At 39.8% G+C, this 24,026-nt stretch overlaps 1 protein-coding gene across 1 annotated transcript in view; it reads left to right on the top strand.

Annotated features, from left to right (window-relative positions):
- The window catches only part of TRPM8 (transient receptor potential cation channel subfamily M member 8), an 820,991-nt gene that overhangs the window by 775,564 nt on the left and 21,401 nt on the right, over positions 1–24,026 (top strand). The window contains 2 exon segments of the mRNA XM_044060289.1: positions 8,913–9,009; positions 13,360–13,426. Coding sequence (XP_043916224.1) covers positions 8,913–9,009; positions 13,360–13,426 — 164 coding nt within the window.

Genomic DNA, 24,026 nt, shown 5'->3' with positions numbered 1-24,026 from the left:
GTCACTAAAAGAACAGTTTCTTGTGTCATCGTTAATAACATGAATCTGCTGGTTTGGCGGTTATTAATTCAGACTTCTGCCAAAGAAGTTCATTTGGTAATGGGAAGCTCAACAATGAGAACATCAGTGCCAATCTATGCCCCTGCTCCCATAAGTTTTGCACCGATTATTGGAAGTTTGCAGGGGGTTGTCTCGTAGCCCAGAAAAAAAAATTGCTGGACTTGATTTCCATTTGGAATAGGTCTGCCTTTGCTACAGTGTCACTGCAGACCAAGAAGTCTGCTACTTCTTCATGACAACCCACGTTTGTATTACTGACACTGGAAAGACCAGAATCAATGGGTCCCTTGTCAGTGCTGATGTATCCAACCATGTTATTCTTCATCAGTAATTCAGGGCTCAATCATAGATTTCTTGGAGTTGACTTTGATATCAGTTCTTCTAGTGTCAACATTACCTACCATAATCAATCTGATCTGCTCCTCCTTCAATCTCAAGGTGTCAGTGCTGATAATTGTTCCCATCTTTTTGGCATTGATATTGATTAGGCATTTTCAATATCTGGGTTTGAGTCTGGTATCAGTGCTAAGCAAACAAGATTCTGTAGTTTATTGTTTGCCTTTAATCCAGTGCATGTGTTTGGTGGCCTCTATTTCTACAGCAACAGGTTTTGCTGCTCAATAATATCTCCCAGTGGGATGGTAAGACCCAGGCTCTGTGGCAGTCATTTCATCTGGTAGACGGCAGTCTTCTGTATCTTCTAATTTACTTCCTCCTGTAGTGTATATGAAGACCACGTGCAAAAGGAAACACACTGACTCCCCATTGGAGGCTCCGGCTGCTATGGATGATGACAAGGACAATGATTCCCCCCCCACATCCTCCCCAAGTTTGAGGAAGTCCCTGGGATGATGACAAAAAAGGAGGGTTAGCCATCTGACTCTGTGAATTCTCCTTGGCAGATACTGCAGAAAACCTGGAGATCCTCTGAGCAATCTTTGTGTGCAAACTTTTTTTCTTTCAGGATGTTGGTGCTTCTCCTCCTTTTAAAATACTGTTAAAACCTTTCAGATCTGTATCACTTTCTTCCCTCCTAGCTTCCAAACTTCCACAAGAATGCCATATATTCCTGAGGACTTTCCTGTAGATTGGTTATACATCACAATTTTTATTTCATCTCCTCCTATCCTAACTGTTAGTAATTGAGCCTCATCTACCACTAACCTTGGCATATTTAATTCTTTCATAAATATTTCCATTTGTACTTTTTCTTAATTTCCACATTTCTCTGCTTTGTACATATGTTCATAAAATTTCTGACATATTTCTACTACCTCTACAAGATCTCTGGTTATTCTCTTTGTTGTAGGATCTCTAAGCTTGGAAACAACCCTTTCTACTTTCTTTTGCCTCCTCCCAAATATTCTCATACATGTCTTCAACAAATCTACCCTCTTTTTTATATATTCTCTTCTCCCCCCAGCCTCCCCAATACATCCTCACTGTTGCAAATCAAATTATAGTCCCTACCTATAAATATTATTCTTTGCTGAAAGCTGATTATTTCTTCCAGAATTTTCTTAAGCTCTATTGTAGTGGAATATAAATACATGCCAGTGTAATCCTCCTTCCTTGCCAGTAGTACTACAAATTTACCATTATTTTTTTTTCTGTCTTTTTCTCATTATTGGAGCTTTTCTTGCAATTAATATAACAACTCCTCTAGTCCATTGTCTCTGATATTCTGCTGAATAACCATCCTTAAATCCCTTCTTTATCAAATTAACATGCTCATTTCCTTCCAAATGTGTCTCCTGTAGCATAGATATTTGCACTCTGCCTTTTTTAATGTAATTCACTACTGTTTCTTTTTTGTATATATCTGTGCGGTCATTCACATTTAATGATAATATGGAAAGTGTCATTATGATAAGAATTTATTAATTGCACCTGTTATGTATAACAGCTTGTTGAATGTCTAGTTGCAACTTTTGTGTTACGTGCGCACAATAATGTTTGACAGGTTAATCATTTGTACAGTTTTTCTTGACATATACATTTGAACATATTAACACCTTACAAAACTTTTTGTTATAATGAAACTCTCAAAAAAAAAAAAATATTAACTTCATATTAACACAAAAACTATATACATCTTCAAATAATGAAGTTTAACCCTCCTAATAGGAACAATTATCCCAGACTGACAGCCACAGTCATAGGCTTTAATTAATCTATAATGAAGATTATCAATGCTAAGATGCATGATAGAGCCTGTGCTTCTACTTTCACTAAGTGTTGTCTGTTTTTGGCTTATCTTTGTTCTTCTCACAGAAGAAGAAAACTTAAATGCTCTCAGAAAACATTATTGTAAGAAAAAAGTATTCTGTTTTTGTTGTCCCCTTATCAGACTGTCTTCATAAAAACATGAGAACCAGATACACAGTTGCCTTCCACTACACATGTTGAACTGTGAACATTTATGAGGGAAACACTATTCAGTATTTATTATATTTGAGTTTTTTTATTTATTTGCTTCCCCTTAAAACTTGTTATTAAGTCAAGACAATGGCCTTATTCCAGCCATTCCTCTATGCAAAAATAAAAAAGTGTAAATAGTTCTTATATCATGCTCTCTTGTGCAGGCTTTCTTCTCTTTTTACATTCCAAGACATACATTGCTTAAAACTCAACAAACAAGAAAGAAAAAAGAACAATAGGGGCACCTGTTTACTTTAATATTCCTATTAGACAAAAAATAACTGAAAAATCTTTGCTTCATAGCAATCATTATATATCATGTATTATAAAAATACTGTTGAAAATAAAACTTTATTTTACTTACAGTTACCTTATAGGTTCATAGGTTTATAGGTTGGTACTAGGCTATCAGCCCTAGGGCCTATACAAGCCTAGCCATAACAATTCCCTGGCTATTTCTTCCCACATTATTTACTTTCCTGGACCCCTGTCTAGCAGGGCGACTGACATGATCCCTGGGGTGAATTTCTTTTCTCCCATCCAATCGTCAAGGTTCCTCTTGAAGAGGTCCAAAGAGGCACTCTGCTTGACATGTATGGGCAATCTATTCCAGAGTCTGGGGAGTCTCTGGGTCAGGAACCTATCCCTCTAGCATGTTTTGTTTATTGTGATGACAAGGTTTACATCCCTGGAGCATGTAGCTCTGAGGGATTGGGATTTCTTTAAGTGTAGCATGTCCAACAGCTCTGGGTTTGACATGGCCTTGTATGTTAAGCAGAGATTGCCTCTGAGTAGACGATATGCGACAGAGTATAGCTGGAGTTTTTTAAGGTGGTCAGCGTAGGGCATCTGCTTTAGGCCTGTGATTCTTTTAGTGAGGTATTTCTGAGGCCTTTCCAGTTGTTGCAGATGTCTTGAGAGGTACATACCAAATGGGGCGTTGTATTCTATAATGGGTCTAATGAGGGATGAGTACAGTGGGACAATGACCTCCTTTTTTCTGGATGAAAAGCCCTTCATGATGAGGTGTGCCACATAGAAGGATTTCCTGACTGTTGTGGCGATGTGGTTATAGAAGGTGAGACCACTGTCCACCTGTGTCCCTAAATCTCTTATTACACTTTCTGTGTTTAGTGTACTGCCACCTATATGGTAATTCATGGATACATGTTTTTTCCCAAAGGGGATAACAATACATTTCTTGGCATTGAGCTTGAGCCCATGGCTCTGGCACCAAGCATCTGTTTCTGTAAGGCCCTTTTGTAGAGTATCCACATTATTTGGGGATTCAATAATGGCTCCCAGTTTGCAGTCATCTGCAAACTTTGTTAGCCAGAGTCCCTTAGTGTTGACCTGTACTTCAGAGAAGTTGATGCCAAACAAGAGCGCCCCAGGACTGAACCCTGAGGTACTCCACTTGTCACTTGTCTGGAGCTGGATTTGGAGTCGGCTACTTTTACAGTGTGGGTTCTATCAGTAAGCCATTTAGCAACCCATTGGGTGACATAGGGATTAATGCCCAACTTAGTAAGTTTATCTATGATTCCAGAGTGGGGGATGGTGTCAAAGGCCTTGGCAAGGTCTAGATAGGCTGTGTGGACCACCTTACCCTTGTCCATGGCTCTGGAGACTGATTCAAAGAAGTCAATCAGGTTCAGGAGACAAGATCGGCCCTTCGCAAACCCAAACTGGGTGGGGTCCAGTGTTTGAAGGTTGCCAATGTCTTTGTTTATAAGTTCCATGATAATACGCTCCATGGCCTTGCAGATAAGGCTTGTCAGACTGATGGGACAGTAGTTTCCGGGATCCAAGGTGGATCCCCCCTTGTGGATTGGGATAACTGTAGCTCTGCGCCACTCAGTGGGCACGAAACCTGAGGTGAGGCTATGATTAAACATGACACTTAGGAGAGGTGCCAGTTCATATTGTAGTTCATGTAGTACACAGCCCGGGATGTCATCTGGTCCCATGGATGCTGTATTCTTAGCTTTAGAGAGTGCGTTTTGTACCTGTGTGGCCGTTAGTACTGGAATTTGGCAATCTTCCGGTATTGAGATGGGCCATTTAGGGGGTGAGAGGGGGTGAAGTTGACACTGAATCAATCTGCCAGGATATTGCCAATATCCTTTGGATCAGTATATTTAATGCCATTCTGTTTTAGCTCAGAGCAGATCTGAGTATTGCCATTTAGATTCTTGACATAGTTATAGAATGCTTTGTGGTTGTCTTTGGAATCTTTGGCAATTTTATTTTCGTAACTGGCTTTGGAGGATTTTATGAGGCATCTCAGTTTCTTACTGAGGCTAGTAAGGGAGTTTTTTGCATCCTGGGATGTTCCTCTTTTCTGCAAAAGTTTCTTCCTTTTGTTGTAAAGTTTGTTTATGGCAGGGGACCACCAGATTGGCTTCCTTTTTTGGATGAGAGCATTTTGGTTCTATTTGGGATGGCACGATTCATGCATGAGTGGATGTGCTCAGACAGTGCCTTAGTGTAGGATTCAGCAGTTGAACTTTCAGTTCCCATCTGCATGGGTGTCATGAAGTTTGTCACTTCTGACTTGAGTAGCATGAAGTTGGCTTTGGAGAAGTTTTTATGGTGGTTTCTTTACTGGAGGGTGGGGTGGGATGTGGATGTTAAGGGTGATTAGCTTATGGTCAGACCTGACTAACGAGGGGTGACCATAGGTATGGAGCATTGATTTCCCATGTTGGTAATGACCAGGTCTAGGATATTGGAGCCCCTGGTGGGACTATGGATTAGTTGATCCAGGGCGTTGGAATTTATGAATTCCAAGAACCATTGCAAAGGTGTTGGGACATGAGTAGTTTTCCCAGTTAATGGCAGGGTAGTTAAAATCACCCAGTATTAGGGTGTTTGGTTCTATCTTAATATTTTCCAGTATGTTTAGAAAGGTGTAGTGAGAATCTTGGGGTATGGTGGGGGATCTGTAGCAAGCTACAATTTGGATTGCAGTCTTACCTAGTGTTAGTTGCACTTGGAGAATTTCAGACACATTGTGTTGGCCAACTAGCCTGGTGGTGTGAATATCCTTGGTGAATATTGACACTCCTCCACCTTTAGTGTTTCGGTCCTGGTTTGGTGGCCGAAAAGTGTGGTAAGAGTTGTAGCCTGGTATTGCAGCGGTGCTCTCTGGTGCCTTGAACCAGGTCTCAGTTACTGCACAGATATCGATGTTCTCCATTTTTAGGAGTGCCTCGAGAGAGTGCATTTTGAGGTTTAGACTTCTAGCATTGAGTAGCATTACCTTCAGATTTTGCATGCTTGTACCTGTTACGGTGGTGGTTTTGTCCTTTGAAGTTTGCCTAAAAAAGGCACTATAGGGGTGGCAAGAGCCTTAGCCAGTAACCTGAATCCCAGGGGCGACAGGTGCAGACCATCTCTGGCAAAGCATCGTGGTCTGTCAATCATGTCATCCCAGGCAGACAGATACTGGATCCCCTTTGAATGACACCATAAGCTTAGCCAATTGTTGAAGTCAATCATTTTATCCTTATATTGTGGTATCATTCTGGGTGAAGGCAGGATGCTATTCAGGGCTAGGGTCATACCTGCCTGGGCCACATGATCCGAGAGCTCTTCCATGTCTCTTTTCATGTAGTCCAGGGAGGTACGTCTCAAGTCATTCACTCCAACATGGACAATGACAGAGTCACTTCCCCTTTCCTTAATGGCATGACGTAGGGCATATGCTTTGCAGTTCCCTACATTTCCAGGTTTTCTTCTTGTCATACTTCACAAATGTAATTAATGCTTTGTAATCCCTCATTTATTCATCAATTTCTGCATTGCTGGTTTTCTTTCTGTTGATCTTCATCTCCCAAATCCAGTCACTGATTCATTTCCCATGTACTCCTGGTTCTCCTAGTCAACTCTTGTGCTTTTTTCTGTCTCTCAAGCATTTTTCTTTGCTACACTGGAAAAGGTTTCACTGGCATAGTCTATCTATGAGCTTTATTATCAGAAGAATAAGAAGCAGAATCCCCTTCTATTTGATAGTTCACATTTTGTTGGACAAACTTTTGTATTTCCTCATTAGCATGTTCTGCATCAAAGAATGATTTTGACCCTCCTGGAAAAAATATTCTAAAAACAGCTATATACAGCATCTTGAATCTTATACATGCTTCTCAAAACATTCCCTGATTGCTGAAATAAATTTACTCCTCTTCTGCCTGGTGTACAGTGAGTAATACTTTTTCTAGAAACTGTCTACTGTCTCTCACTGTTAGTACGTGCCTTCTGCCTCACTTTTGTCAAAATCTGCTCTCTAGGATTGCATCTTTACTATTCAAGGTATGGGTTGCTTTTTCATGGCCAGGTTTAGAGCATACACACAATGTGTTCTTTCAATTAACACCTCCTGCTGTGGAATACCAGTCTAGTTGCTTATTTGTATTTTCATAAAATTAGTACAGTCTGTTCCTTCCAATTTCTCTGGTACAGCAGAAAATCTCATGTTTTCCATACGTGCTTTGTCTCCGAATTCTACCATTTTTGAAACATCTCTTCTCAAGCAGTTTCATACTCAGCCAGTCTTTTCTTCATTTTGACCTCTGATTTTTGCAGTTTTATCAGCTCATCTGAATATCTGTTTAAAGCTTCTTTCATTTTTTCCAGCATTTTTTATTTAAGTTGATATACTCCTTTAGTGTTTCATTTATTTTAATCAGCACTGAGTACATTTGACTTTTTTCCACTAGATTACTGGAAGACATATCTTGCACCAAAGCTGGCGCTTGAACTGCTTTTTGATGAATAAGTGCAGGATTCTCCCCAGACAGTGCTTTCTCCTCACATTTTGTGATGGATTTTCCAGGCAGTGCACTTACTAGCCATTACTGAAATTTACCCAAAAAGGCAAATTCACTAGCTTGCTTTTCTGAGTTTCTGTTTTTCACACTCTGAGAACTGAAATTAAGCTGTTAGTCAATGTGCAGCCATCTTGGAAGTCCCTTATGCTATACTATTTTTGGTATAGGTAAAGCACATCTCAAGACTAGATCTATACATATTTGATCTGAACTAGTTTGTAAGCACAATCATACAAGATTGCCATCCTTTACATGTGTTTATAATTTCACCATTCAAATTTTTCAAATTTCAGCCTGCTACTCAAATAGCACACTATTAGCAATGGAGCTAACAACTTAAAAAACATTATCAACAAATTTTAATAATAAACCCAAATCAAGTCCCATCTGATGTATTTGTAGGTCCAGCATCAAAAATCATACTCAGATGCTGTTCACATTCATTCAAATAGGAGCTCCATATATTGTAAATGATAAATTCAACCAGAAGGAGTGGTGGAAATGAAAAGCAGACAATCTGATTGTATTTATAATTCCACCTTTCATATTTGCCATATTTTGGAGATCACTACTCAAAATCCAGTGCCAATAATGTATTTTTTCAGAATACATCAAATAGGACTGGTCTTATTATTATAATTTGTTAATAATGTCTTTTAAGTTGGTAGCACCATTGTTGATAATACAGCTATGAGTAGTGATGTATGAAAAGCATCTTAGAGTTGCAGATAACAGCTGTGTGTGTGTGTGTGTGTGTGTGTGTGTGTGTGTGTGTGTGTGTGTGGGTGTGTGTGTGTGTGTGTGTGTGTGTGTGTGTGTGTGTGTGTGTGCGTGTGCACGTGTGTGCAAGCACGTGTCTTGCCCTTTTACTATCTTCCTGTTAGTCTCTGTACTTGCAACAGCTAACTAACCCTAGCAATATGAATTATTATGGACTTTGAAGGTGGCTTATTAAAAGACAGGGCTTTTGGAGATGAATCAGAGCATGCCAGTATTGTTGAGGCTTATCTATACACAATATTTTGTAAAACTTGCTACAAAATAAAATCTCTAAAAGTTACATTAAAGTTGTATGTATGTATGTATGTATGTATGCATGTATGTATGCATGCATGTACATATGTGAAAACAGCTAAAGTAATAGCTCTATTTTAGAAACATAATATTTCTACCATATTTTGACAGTAATGCTGTTACCTTACTGCTATACTTTCACAGTAAGTACCAAATTAATTAATTCATTGTTTTGTAATATCACACAGCTGTTGGCTGAGTGTAATTTATCTCACATTAACCTCTTGATCACTTGAGTTTGAGACTACTAGAGAAACAAATGTTTAACAATTAGTGCTGCTTTCCAGATATCTGACCAAAGTACAGATATTACACAATTTGTCCAGTACATTCATAAACACTTGCTTTAGCTTTGTAACAGAAATATCCTAGTATAGTGAGAAAATCTTGCATATCTTGCTAAATGATGACATGCTTTTGTAACAATAACTACATATAAAAACATTCTGTTTCAGATATTATCAAGATTAATAAAGACACCGAAAAGGTATAAATATGTTTCTTTAATGCATTTGATATTTGTAGGTTCTTGCTATGAAGACCAGCTACTTTCATGGGAGGCCATAATGCAGGAAACATATGTGGTGCAAACAAACAGCAAACCAAGTGATACATTACAGATGTAAGTAAATACTTAGTTGAATTTTCTATCTATAATCATAACTACCAAGATGCCAGAAGTCAAATGTTGGACTATGATTTCAATGCTGCTTAAAAATCCTACACCCCCAACTTAGAACATTTCACATAATGCTGCTGGTTAGATTCTACTAATATTTTGTTTTGGGGGGAAGTGTCTTTATTTGAATCCCATAAGGTTATTAAAATATCTGGGAGCTGCTTCTATTGCTAAACTGACTGACAAATTTCAGTACGGAAGGGTAATTTTTAATCCTTCTAACATTATGTGTATCAGGCATGTGATTGCTCCTTAGTATTTACAATATTAATGGATATTCTCAAGTAGTCCGGTATCCAATACTTACTGTTGCCTGAGGTGGAATTTTTGTATTTCTATATGGTGTAAAATATTATTGTCAACATGGAATGTTAAAAACTATCTTACTTTTAGGGCTTCATGTTTTACAGCCCAGGACATCTGACTATATTTTTATTAGAGGATCATCTTCCTTATACTATTATATTTCACATGGCTCAATCAAGGACTATTTATTATTATAACTTTCTTTTTTTTGTCATTTGAAGTAAGTAGAGAACTGTATCTGATAAGAACAGGTCATACTCTAGCAAACAGGATTGGTACCACATGTATTAGGCAAATTCAGCAAGTTAAGACTTTCCAGGCTCCTAGCAGTCTTCCCACTTTCCATACTGCACGACACATACTAACCCCCTCCAGTTCTTCTTTGCCACAATTTGTAAAAATTTGGGAAGAAAATGGTCCCCAAGCATTTTTTTTTGATTTCTCATTAAATAGTGTATATAAGTAACAAACTTCTTTTTTCTTATTTTTCATCAAATTTTAGTCTGTCTTTCCTTTTGAGCTTCTGTTATTGGATTTTTCTATTTTAAACTTCAAAATGATCCTACACACAAAAATAAAGAAAGAAAAAATGGCCATAAACACTCTCCAGATACAAAAGAAAAAGATTTAATGTGACCAAGACGTTAAGTGTTTTTGTCCATAAGGTACATAGTGGGACTTCATCAGAACAAAATAACACTCTGTTGTCACTTCCTCTTACAATGGGTGTGATGCAACATCTGAATAAATAGAACAGCCAATGAAAAACATTAATATATGAACATTCAAACATATAAATGTTTCATTACTAAAAATGACTAACCAAAATCTATCACTGATCTTACAGCCTACAAATTTGTCACATTCAAAAATGAACAATAATACAAATTTCAACACCTGAATAATCAAAAAACCTTTTCATTTGACTTCATTAGCTCATATTCCCAAATGCGAACAAAATGATAGAATGTTAAAATTAATAACCAATCTAATGATACAATATACAAGTAATAAGCATATAAATATATAGATTTATAAGTTTAGGATTTATAAATGCATATTTAACCCATCTCATACCCTACCCTGTCTATGATTTTAGTCCTAATCCCACTCAAACACTGTCATTCATGCAAATCTATTAAAGTTGTTCTACTTGTTAAAGCTTCTTATAAAAACTTCTTATAAAAATCTCACCGTTTGGCAGATTGCAATTTCAGAAATGGTTTAATAGATAAATAATTGTTCAACTCTGAAGATGTACTGGCATTTAGCCTTAATTGCCATAAAATTCCCTGTATTCCAATTTCCCAGGGTTTCCCACTGGGGGTGACATGCAGTTTTTCTATAATACCTAAACATAGTACAACAAAGAATATGTTTACAAAGCGATCTGTTGAGGTTTTCATGAGCAATATCATAATTAAACTCATAAATATGTTTTCAAAGCAGGCATTCAGCTTTGCCACATAGAAGCTAGGATATACTGAGCATTTAGCCAAGTAGATTACAACCGAGGTGGAACAATTACCCTCCTGCATTTTAATTACTGATCCAAACACGATATCCAGGACTAGTTCTTCCCCTTCATAAGTATTTTTTGTGTGTGAGATGCTCTTTGTTTCCTTCCCTTTTATTTCCAATTTCTAAAAACCTTTCATATTGACGGCAGTTTTATATATAAATCAATGTTTATCCCTGACTATCTTAAAAATGAATCATTAGCTTTAATAATAACCCAGTTCTTCTCAATCATTTTTTTTATATCCTTAGCTTGGTCATTGTATTAAATTACTAGAGTGCTCATGCTTAGTGTTATTTGCTAAACTCTGGGTTTCAGAATAAGCATAATCCTTTAATCCTATACCCAAAAGGGGTTTATATTTATCTACCCAATTTTGTATCACCGCATTCATTATTGTTTCAACAAAGAAGTATCCTCTTGCTAAAAACATGCCCTTGAGCTTGACCATTTCATTAATCATAAGATCCTTCCTTGAAGTCATACAGGCTACCTTAAAGGAGAACCGCACCCACAGACTGAAAAAAAAACATGTTTATTTCATCGTGTCTTGATGTTTCCTTCATTTTAACACCACTTTTAGACTCTATACTTTTTTTGTATTTTTAAATGTAATTCTAGAGTCTGCCCATAAGGGGTCCAGCATCTTGAGTTTTTAGTCTGTCTCTAGGTATCCCTCAATGCAGTGTTTTGCTTTAAAATATTACCTCATAGCCCCTAAGCTCCTGTCAATGCATTGGCTTTACATGAGTTTTCACATATACTCACCTTTCTTTTAGTCAGTCAGGTTTAATTACCATTTCTTGCTTTTCAATGACTACTTAAAAGACAAACAGAACAGGATAATCACACAGAACAGTGCCTGTTACTTCTTTTTATTTCTAAAGTGGCCAATTTCCATTTCTGTATGCCTGAGTTGAACTCCTTAAATTTATCTCCCCTCCCTATAAACACCTTCCCTTTATATCTGTCAAAGTGGCAAAGATAATTTCAGCTGTTTGCTGCTGTGATTGATAGCTCACAGCAGGGAACAAAGTTCATGTACTGTTGCCTTGTACTATCCACCTATTTACAGTGGGACACATTTTTGCTGTACCTTAGCCTCAATCTGTCCTCACATTTTAATCCTTACTACCTAAAAATTGGTAACACATTATCTGGCAAACCTTCCAACTTCATTTTTCATGGATTCCTGAGAAAAAAAATCTTAAATAATTGTGTCACAAATGCTTTAAAAAAATAAAGCATTTTATTGCTATATAGCACTGGGATTCACTTAACATAAGATATTTTGAATCAACGTGCATTTTTCTAAACAATAGTAATGCAAGCGTATACTATTACATTATTATCATCATTGATTACCTGAGAATTGATGAGGGGCAGGTCAAAAGTAAGATTAAAAAAATCATGAGATTTCTGCAAAATCAGAGACATTTGATATGTATGGTCTTGGGCCATTTACCTCTTATGCTACTGTTGTCTGTATTTGCTTCCTGTAATTTGCCTCTTGCAACTGCAGGATTTATCCACGTTGTCTATTGTAATTTTCTTAAACAAGTACATTATTGTTATCAGAAAGTGACATCTAGTGGTATTACCATGTGGTAAATATAAGTGCTACTGAAATATTGTTAATTTAATTTTATTAATGGTGTTAAGTTTCTGGTACAAGACAAATTAACTTGTGATTTGAGGAGGTTATTCATTGTAATCTTTTCTACACTGGTGAAAATAACAGAAAGTGCAAAATAGGTGGCACGAGCATTTAAGAAATACCAAACATGATAAGTCTGATAACCCACTGGGTGAATAGTATAGTGTCTATCAAAACAAGTAGGCAGATTCATTGCAAGCTTTTGCATTGCTGTAAGTTGCATTTTTAATTTTATTGCTGGTAAACCTATTCAACAAACATTATTTTATAATGAGAATATACGCGTTTTATAGTATGGTACACTTGCACCAAAAGGACTGTGCAAATAATTACTTTTTAATGCTTAATTAATCTATGGGGTTTTAACTATTTCTTATGTATGTGTTTCTGATTTATATACCCCCTTGAAGGCTCTGTAGAGGTGCTAGGTTTTGGTTTAAAAAAAAAATTTCCTGACTATTTTCTGATTTTATTATTATTTTATTACATTATTTTGTTTCTTATCATTCACAATTAATAAGCAGGCCACATACAATACTTTTATGATTTAATCCTTAATGTGGATAAAGATGGCTTCCTGTTTTATAAATTAAGGTGTACAAAGATTTGGATAGGAAATTTGTAAGACTGTTCCAAAATATTTTAGACATCTCTCCTCATTCATTTGCTTAGTGGTATGTAAAGGAGCATAACAGCCACACATAAACATGCATTATTCTTTTTTCTATCATCAGCTTTGAACAATTGTTTATAATTGCTGTGCACCAGAAAGATGCATACGTATTTTTTTTTTTTTTTTTTTTTTTTACAGAATAGAGAAACATGTCCGTACTCTTGAGTACAAAGTGGAAGAGAAGCTCTTTCAGTTGGAGGAGCAGGTATGTAGTACATGTATCATGTTTAGGCCTGTATATACACTTGTGTTTGTAGGAGTATGCGTCTATGTGTGATAAGACTTGTGCCCCCATAGCCATATTATCCATGTGTGTGTGTGTGTGTGTGTGTGTGTGTGTGTGTGTGTGTGTGTGTGTGTGTGTGTGCTCTTGTATATGCATATACATACATCCTTGCAGATGGCCATATAGTATTATATAAATGCCACTAAAAAGAAGGCAACTACCCACAAAAAAAATAAATAAATAAATAAAAAACAAAAGCAAAGAAATGAATGAATCACAAAAGTAAAATGAGAAGACCATATTCCACATCATTCAGTCTTAACAGCTGCTACTGCATAAAATGTTTTTACCTGGCATATTTCTGGACTGTCTCATGATTTATTGACATGTCTACATATCGTGTCTTAAATCTGCTGAGAGGAAATCTATTCTGCATTATAACAAGAGATGGGCTTGTAGGCATTAGGAAAGTTTGACATGCCCAAAATTTCTCAGACAAATATAGATCCTCCCCTAGCCCATAATTCACAGTGATGCCATTCTCTCGAGCTCTATTCCCTTGCTTCATTATTATTACAGAGCAATGATGCCAAACTACTTTTTCAATATTTGATAGAAATTTATCAAATCATGACTAGAAATGTTTATTCAGGTTAGGACATATTTGTCCATCTCCTGGTCTTCCTTTTCAGTTTTTGGTTAATGTTTCTTGTGCATTTTTCCCATTTTATTTCTCAGACTGCCTTCTTTCAGTGCTTCTCTACCCCAAACTAAATATTTAACTCCCCTACATTTTTTGTACGTTAAATCCTTTCTCCTTTTTAAGTTATATGTAGTAATAGTAGTAGTTTAATCGAGTGAAACTTTAGTGGTCTCTATGATGTTGTTCTCACTTGTTGTCTTTGGTGCTCTACAGCATGTACTAAAAAGTCTCTATTTCCATTTACTGTTTTTGTTATTACTTGTTGGAATAATTTCCACTTTTTCTGTTAAGTAGTGACTGAGGCTTTAGAAAGTGTAAGTGAGGGAACAACTCCTGCCCCCAGGATAATCATTAATCCTCTATCTTTTGTTTTTGAGAAGAGCATTACATTTGTAAGTGATCCATTCACCGAATCTTTAAAGCAGCCCTCGATGAGAAATTGGAAAAAATCTATTCAGACTTTACATCCTTAACAAATCTCTCTTTGTCCAGTCTGCCACCCCCCCCCCCATACACACACACACACACACACACACACACACACACACACACACACACACACACACACACACACACACACACACACACACACAAACACACACACACACACACACACACAAGAGCTGAAACTATTGACATCCACAATGGTTTGAGACTCTCCCAAGTCTCTGGGACACTTTAGCATAAAGTGCATAAGGCAAATAAGAACCCACCCCCAAGTATTTATGTCAAGCATCTAATAAACTTGAGAATATGATTGATGATTTGCCTAAAATTGCATTGCAAGTTGTGGAATCAAAATCTCTTCTTTTGCTATCTAAATCACATACCCAGGATTCAGGAAAGTTAAAACTCCATGCAGGAACAGTGTAGCAGCTCCTGCATGGAGTTCGGCCACCAAGCAATTCAGCAAACAGCCGTTCTGACATCCATGAGCCTGTCTACACTGTTTCTGCACAGAAGACCATGTGGCATGCTAATCATCTCATTTGCTGGGGAAAAACATGCAATTGAGGTGAATGAGTAATTCAAGAAGCTGCCAGGTCACCATGCAGGAACAGTGTCTGTGCAGAAATGTGTTCAGTTACTAACTGAACACATTTCTGCAAAAAAGAAAACAGAGGCATCACAGCACAAATAAAAGCATGTATTCACATCTGGAGGCATGCCAATGGTCAAATATATGGCCATTGGCATGAATAAATGTTTAATCTTAATAAAAAATAATATTTTTTGTGGCCGATCTCAGCCGTTTCAGCATAGTGCAGTGGCGTGCAAACACGATTGTGCTGATAATAAAAAAAATGTGAAAACCCAAGTTTAAAGAAAATCTGCATTTTGCCATTATAGTCTATGGCATGCAGAATCAAAACAACACCAGGGAACAGTGCTTGTCAAGGGGAAAGGCTCTATGTCAATGCAGAATCTATGGGCTAAGGCAGTGGGGTATGACAATGAAGGGAAATTTACTGAATCACAAAATATTCTTAGTACAAAACCTGCACCTAACCATGTAGGTGCTAGAACAGAATTGTATAGGCAGGAGGAACAACTAACATGAAAAGGGGGTGTGTCATGCTCACTGAAAGCACATTGGAGCACTGTTGCCCATGTTTGCGCTTAGCTAAGCCCAGCTAAGAAAGGGGGTGTATCTGACTAACTTAGTTTACTCCAGCTAAATGTGTGTGCGTGGCATGCACCAGGTCTTAAACAAAAAAATGAATAAATAAAAAAGAAAACAGGAAATTGCAACACTGTGTATATGTAAGCAAGGGGTGTGTCCAAGGCTGTATAGCCTTGTGTATCTTGCCTAAATGGGTGTGCATGGTGCACAATGGGATTTAAACCACAAAATAAAAAAAAAGGGAATGGCAAGCGTAATGAGAAAAAAAGGGATACAGCAGAATAGAGGCACTCAAATACAAGTAATAAGCTGGCAGGTGGAATGTATCATACTCAGCCAATCACACAGGCAGCATCTACCGCACACCATTATAAACTATGCAAACACCTTTCAGTCTGGTTTTCCTACAAACTCGACACCACCGGTGTACACAGACACAGAAGTTTTACCTGACAAAACTAACAAAATATTAGGGGCTGCTGTTGCTCTCATACATCAGTATGTGCAAGAGGCTGAGGGTGGTAAAGAGGACAATGCTGACAATCACCCCAGACTTATGAGGAGGAGAACAGTGTTCAGGTCCAGGGTAACCTACCAGGGGCTACATGATCTGGAGATAGTAGAGTGCTACAGGGTGGACAGGGACATACTGCAGCAAATAGTGAAGCTGTGCCGACCTCACCTCACATCCAGAACAAACAGAGGGGAACCCCATCCCAGTGGATATCAAGGTATGTGTAGCTCTAAGAGTACTAGCTACAGGAACATTCCAAAGACCAACTAGGGATATCATGGGGGTCTCACAGGCATCTGCATCCAGGATACTCCACCAGTTCCTGGATGCCATGTGAACACATGCTGCTGAGCACATTCACTTCCCCAGCATCCGTGAGGAGACAACCAGCAATATGCATCTCTTTCACCATGTAGCAGACTACCCAGAGGTACTGGGTGCCATAGACTGCATGGACATCCACATCAAAACACCACCTGGTGAATGGGGTAGGGTCTACATAAACCGCAAGGGCTTCCCCTCCATCAACTGCCAGGTCATGTGTGATGCCCAGGGCATTTTCATGAATGTGTGTGCTGGCAGCCCTGGAAGCTATCACGACTCACACATCTGGCATTCGTTACAGCTTTACCGGGCAGTTGCCAGTGGGGACATCCCATATGGCCAGCTGGTTGGACATGCCGGCTATGCACTGGAGCAGTGGCTGCTGATACCCATCAGAATGCACACACACCCACACAAGAATGCCATAATGAGGCACACGCACAAACCAGGATCGTTATAGAACATGTGTTTGGGATGGGCAAGTAACAGTTCCGCTGCCTTGACATATCCAGTGGAGGCTTGCAGTACTCTCCAGCCACATATGCACACATGTTCATAGTATGTGCCATGCAACACAATATGATCCTGCCAAAACAGCTGCAGCAGGAACAAAATGGGGAAGGGCCACACAGCCCCCCACCATTGCCAAGGCCTCCACAGGCACAGATGGACTCGGAGGAGGAACATCCTGAGCCTGCCCCTGTAGGCAGATGGAGTCATGCCCAGAATGCCCTGGCCTTGGCAAAGAGGCAGCACATAGCACATACACTGACACTGTAGGGCCCCAGGGACTGATCTCTCTCTGTCTGACATGCACACACAGTAAAATGGATGCCAAACATCATACCACCTATACCTGACCATGTATAGGCAGTGTATTGCATGCATCCGACATAGTCAGCCTGCAAGCAACACCCTCACAACAGCTGCAGGCACAAGGTAAGCCAGTCTCTGTAACAAAATAAATGAATGGAGTGGAATTTTCTGATAGCATAATCTATGGTATTGATCAAGCATGTAAGGCAATGAGGTGGCTAATTGGGATAGTAGCAGACAACTGACAGCTCTGTGGGACAGCAAGATGTGTATCCCAATACTGCCCTACCCACACCATGCAGTATCACCCTAGTTGACAAATACCACTGCAGTATATGTGGTGAGGCAAATAACTGGGGGGCCATAGGTCACATGCATGGATGTCAAAGTGGGGGTCCCATACCCACTACCACCCCACACAGCAGATCACCTGTAGACAACCATACAGAAATGCCTGGCAAAGGCCCTCACATGGTGACATCCATGAAATCCCCACTCACAGACTTTTACACTGATATCACATCAGTTCTAGCAGTGGCAGTATGGCTTTGAAAGGTAAGAAGTCTGAAACTACAAATTACTATGCCAGAACAATCTGACCTGTGGTTGATACTGTTATGCCTGTAGTCTGAAAGATAGGACACACCACTATGCTACATGGGTCCAAAATGTTAAGCAAATATCAGCACAGTCTGTGCAGATCAGTATCGTGTACAGTCGCGTCACCCCCCATAGTCCCATAGAAATGCAGTAACATGTTGCTAGACTTAAGCAGCATCCAGCCGTCACCCAGAGAGATGGCACAATAGTAACATAAAGCAATTGTCAGTAGCACCCACAGTCAACTTACTGGTGCCATCCCAGGGGTGTCTACTGCTGGCAGCCTGGAAACATATGATCATCAGAATGCACTGCCCTGCTACAGATGGCCTGCATCTGTCACACCTGGCCTACAAGCCTCTGGCAAATGCCTATGCCTCCCCCACAGTGCCCTTTAGGGAGTGTCATGGGGTCCATGACACCAACATAACACAGTCCACAAAATGCAAAGAAAGGCCATGCTGACAACTGCTAGGAGCAAACCTGCCAGCCTTATGGAGCCAGAAATTGGGACAAAGCCATGAATAATGGGATGATGAAGGTCCAAAGAGAAGGAAACCTGTGAAACACTACTCTAATAATGTTATAAAGTTGATGGAATGATTTGAAGTAGCATGAAATGTCTGATGGGTACGAAGTCTGAAACTGCAATGTCAACTGTCAGTAATATCTGACTTCAACCCTGAGTGACTTGCAAAACACTTTTGCTGGAAAACTACATTTGTTTTGATAACCAAGCAGATATACGAGTCATGGTTGTGGACATTCTGTGATACTCTTTACAGTCAACAGGCAGAGCTAGGAGTTTAAACATGGGAATGCACTCATTGCAGGTAGGCCTAACCCTGGAAGATAGTGACATGTCTGCATCCACAGAACCCTTGGCCACAGCCATGGGGAGTAACGCACCCTCCCTGATCACTCATCCTATGCAACATCCTGACCTCAACATGTGGCCATCCAAGCAAAATAAGGTGGGCCATACATATATGTGTGACAAACATGCACCTCTAGGCTGGTCAAAGAGTCTGACACACACAAGACCCTCCAAGTGTAGTCAACCATTGAGGAAAGCCCAATGTAAAGTACTGGTAGCTATAGGCAAACATCTCTGCCCAGGACACCCCCCACATACCCTATCCCCTATAAATCTATCTGGAGTCCACCTGTCACCCTGATCCTATCTGACTTATATTACCCAACTGTGGACTGGAAATCGGACCAGGCCAGAACATAAATGCACATAGATTTCACCCTTGTAATATATCACCAAGGTGCTGGACCATTTCCACAGCACTAGCAGTCAGTTCCTTGTAGGCACACCCCTCAACAGGCTGGATTGTGCAAGAATGCATAGCATTTGGCCCATAAACATTTTGTGTGCATCATTCATCCTGTATTCCTCTGGTAAATCACTGTGATGATCTGAGGAAGTATGTCAAGAGGTACTGAAACAATACATGACAGTGTCAAATGGCATATAGATGTCTGCTAAAACAAACCCTGTAACCCTAGTAACCCATGCATTATAGGTTCATAGGTTCATAGGTTCATACTAGGCTATCTGCCCAAGGGCATTTATAAGCCTAGCCCATAGTTATGTGGCTTTCGCCACCCCTTTAGTTTGAATAAAACTATGCCTATTATTTTGCTGTGCCTCTGTCAAGCAGTGACACTGAAGTAATCCCTGGAGTATATCTGTGATCTCCCATCCATTGGTCAAGATTCCTCTTGAACAAGGCCAGCGAGGTGCTCTGCCTCACATGTACCGGGATTTTGTTCCACAGCATAGGGAGTCTCTGGGTGATGAATCTGTCCCTCCAGCACGTTCTATTAATAACCGTGTCAAGGTTTAAGTCTCCCGCCCTTGTGGTTCTGAGGGATCTAGATTTTTTTGAGGTGAAGCATATTCATCAAATCTGGGTTTGACATGGCCTTATATGTCAGGCACAGGTCACCTCTGAGCAAACGGTATGAGACTGAATAGAGCTGGAGTTCTTTCAGTCGGGCAGCATAAGACATATTTTTGAGACCCTTTATCCTTTTGGTGAGGAAATTTTGGGGCCTTTCCGGCTGCTGCAGGTGTTGGGTCAGATACATTCCGAATGGGGCATTGTACTCAATCATAGGTCTAATGAGTGATGAGTACAGGGGGACGATGACCTCCCTTGATCTAGATGTGAATCCCTTCATGATCAAGTAGGCAATGTAGAAGGTTTGACACTTCATTGGATTTGGCCCATGCGAGTTTAGAGTTTGAATTGTGTAATGTTGGTGTAGAGATGAAAGGTGCCAACAATGTGACCTTTATTTCAAATGGAGGTATGAAACACAGTATTAATAGGAAATGGGATTTATCATATACAACTACACTGATCTTGTGCTTAATGACTCACATTTTAAATTGTTTAGTAAGGGTGAAAAATTTGTGCCGAGTTTCAACATTGACACAATGCAGGTATTAAAAAGTTTCAAGCTGTTTGTGAGAGAAATAAATTTGAAACTTTATTTTCATTTATCTTGTCCGGGCAACAATACTCAGGACAGAGTATCTCAAGGTAGTGTACTTAGGAGGAAAAGTACTTTTGTGCCACCTCCTAATAAGGAAATTAGTACTTTTGAAAAAATGGTTGAATACGAATTGAGGAGAATGTGTTCACGAAGGGCTACGTATGTTGACAATTTGACTAAAAATGAAAGGGCCGTACTCAAAGAATTCACATCATCTGAGCAATATAGATGCATGAGGCCAGATAAAGGTGGGGGGATGGTCATCATGCACAATATTGACTATGTTGGTCAAATAATGAAAATTTTGAATGATGACAGCACTTATGGCAAGGTATCTGTGCATGAGATTAATTTGGCATATCAGAGAATTGACCTATATTTGTTGGACGCCTTATATCAAGGAGTCATTAATAGGTTCATAGGTTCATAGATTAGTACTAGGCTAACTGCCCTTGTGAGCCATTTTAAGCCTAGCCAATTATCCCTTGTGAGACTCAAACCCTGTACCTTGTGTTTGTAAGACAAGCACCTTAACCATTAGGCCACCCTCCCAACCCCTATGAAGCTAATGAAGCTGATTTTCATTTTCTGGTAGTGAAGTTCCCTAATATGCCAAAATTTTTTGGTATACCGAAGGTACACAAGGGAACTGAATGCTTACAGTTTTGCCCCATTGTTTCGGCAAAAGGTTCCAAGACTGAGCCTTTGGCTGCTTACGTTGATTTCTACTGTAAGAAAGCTCTAATGGATGCTGAACATATATTAAAGGATTCATGGCATTGTTTAGAGAGATTAAATTCGGTTGATTTTTCAAAATTGGGTAGCTTTGGTTTTTTGACAATCGATGTCATCAACTTGTTTTCTGTTATCCCACATCAAGAGGGCCTAGAACTATTTAAAAAAAAAAAAAAAGTCGGTGTGCTTGTTTGGATTAAACAGCTTCTTTTTCATCTGTTCGTGGTCTTTGCCTTATTGTCACCCTCATTCTGTGGTGGACCTGGTTGTATCTTAATGTAGAAGGTTTTCCTAACTACTTTAGCAACATGAGTGTCAAACAAAAGGCTACTGTCAACCTGGGTCCCCAGATCCCTGATGACTTCTTCTGTGCTCAGTGGATTGCCAACTATATGGTAGCTAGGGGTAACCTTGTTTTTCCCGAAGGGTATGACTATGCATTTCTTGGCGTTTAACTTTAGGCCATGGCTCTGGCACCAGTTATCTGTTTCTGTGAGGCCCTTCTGAAGGATATCTGTGTCAGATGTGTTTTTGACTATGGCGCCCATTTTGCAGTCATCTGCAAACTTTGTCAGCCATAACCCTCCTGTGTTTGCTTGTACTTCAGAAAAGTAGATGCCGAACAAGAGTGGACCCAGGACTGAGCCCTGTGGGACACCACTTGTGACAGGCTTTGAGTCTGACATGACTCCATCAACTCTGACCCTGTGGGTTCTGTCACTTAGCCAGTTTGCAACCCATCTTGTGATGTATGGGTTTACATTCAAGCTGATGAGTTTTTCGATGATACTTGAGTGGGGTATTGCGTCGAAGGCCTTTGCCAGGTCGAGGTAGGCTGTATGGACTGCCTTTCCCTCATCAATGGCCTTGGTGACTGTCTCGAAAGAGTCAACCAAGTTTAAAAGGCATGATCTGCCTTTGACAAAGCCAAACTGGGTTGGATCCAAAGTCTGCAAGTTCCCTATGTCTTTATTTATGAGTTCCATTATGATCCTCTCCATGGCTTTGCAGATAAGGCTTGTCAAGCTAATGGGATGGTAATTTCCAGGGTCGGTGGAGGCACCACCCTTGTGAAGTGGGACCACAGTCGCCGTGCGCCAATCCTTGGGTACGTATCCTGAGGTGAGGCTAAGATTAAACAGCTGTCCTAACTGCGGGTTTAATTCCTCATTGAGTTCGTGGAGCACACAGCCAGGGACACCATCCGGTCCCATGGATGCTGTGTTTTTTGCCTTGGAGAGAGCAGTTCTAACCTGGGTGTTGGAGATGTTTGGGGGGCTACAATCCTCTGGTATAGATATCTCTCCTTTTGGGGGGGAGAAGTTTGCACTGAACCTGTCAGCCAGTATGTTGGCAATGTGTGTAGGTTCAGTAATCTTCACATCATTTTGAACTAATTTTGAGCATATCTGGGAGTTTCCTCCTAGGTTTCTAACATAGCTAAAGAAGGCCTTATGACTGTCTTTTGAGTCCTTGGCGATTTTTCTCTCAAAATTTGCCTTGGATGATTTTATGAGAGCTCTTAGTTTTTTACTTATAATGATCAAAGGTGTCTTACCTTTCAAGGATTTTGCTCTATCTTGTAGTAGCTTCCTCCTTTGTTGTAGAGCTTGTTTATGGCTGGGGTCCACCAGACTGGACGCTTGCCTTTGGTACAAAGAGTCTTAGTTTTGTTTGGGATTGCCTGATCCATGCAGTCCTGTAGGTGCTGGTAGAAGGCATTTGTAAGTGATTCAGCGGTTTGAGTAATGTTTACCACTGGCTCAGGGGCCTTAAAGGAGACCACACTAGTTTTTAGAAGTGTGAAGTCGGCTTTTGAGAAGTTTTTCACTGTGGTCTTTTTTATTTCAGGTGCGGGCGGGATGAGGACCTCCAGCGAGATTAGTTTATGATCTGATCTCACCAGTGAGGGGTATACTTCCGGTGTTGAACATTGTGATCCCATGTTTGTGATGATGAGATCAAGTATGTTTTCTCCTCTTGTGGGGATGGTGACTAGTTGTTCCATGGCATTTGAGTTTATGAACTCCAGGAATCTTTGGGCTAGAGTGTTTGGGCTTGAGTAGTGTTCCCAATCTATATTAGGGTAGTTGAAGTCACCTAGTATGATGGTGTTTGGAGATACATTTATCCTCCAATGTTTTCAGGAAGGCCATGTGAGGTTCCTGAGTTTGAGAGGGTGGCCTGTAACATGCTACAAATTGCAGAGCAGTCTTGCCTATGGTTAATTGCACCTGGATGGTCTCCGATGCATCGTGCGTTGCCACCAACCTTGAGGTGTGGGTGTCCTTTATGAATATGGACACCCCTCCTTTCTTGGTGTTGTCCGGATTTTGGGGCCGAACGCATGATATGAGGTGAAACCTGATAGTGCTGGGGTGCTCTCAGGAGCCTTGAACCAGGTTTCTGTCACAGCACAGACATCGATGTTCTCCATACTGAGAAGGGCCTCGAGTGCGTGCATCTTGAGATTGAGACTTCTGGCATTGAGCAGCATTACCCTTAGTTTTTTTCCCTTTTTGTGTTCTAGGGTGGTAGGTTTAGAATTTGAGCCTTGCCTAAAAAAGGCACTATGGGGTGGCAAGAGCCTTTGCCAATATCCAGAAGCCTAGGGTGACAGGTGCAAGCCGCCCTTTGAAGCAGCGTGGCTTGTCCAGCATGTCATCCCAGGCAGACAGACATTGATCCCCTTTGAATGACACCAGAATTTAAGCAAATTATTAAAGCTGATCATCTTATCACTGTATTGTGG

The sequence above is a fragment of the Protopterus annectens genome, chromosome 2.part0 (genome assembly GCF_019279795.1).
Source record: "Protopterus annectens isolate FY-2018-M chromosome 2.part0, PAN1.0, whole genome shotgun sequence".
Classification (NCBI taxonomy): domain Eukaryota; kingdom Metazoa; phylum Chordata; order Ceratodontiformes; family Protopteridae; genus Protopterus; species Protopterus annectens.
The sequence above is the reverse complement of the archived record's forward strand: the minus strand, read 5'-3'. Positions and strand labels throughout refer to the sequence as shown.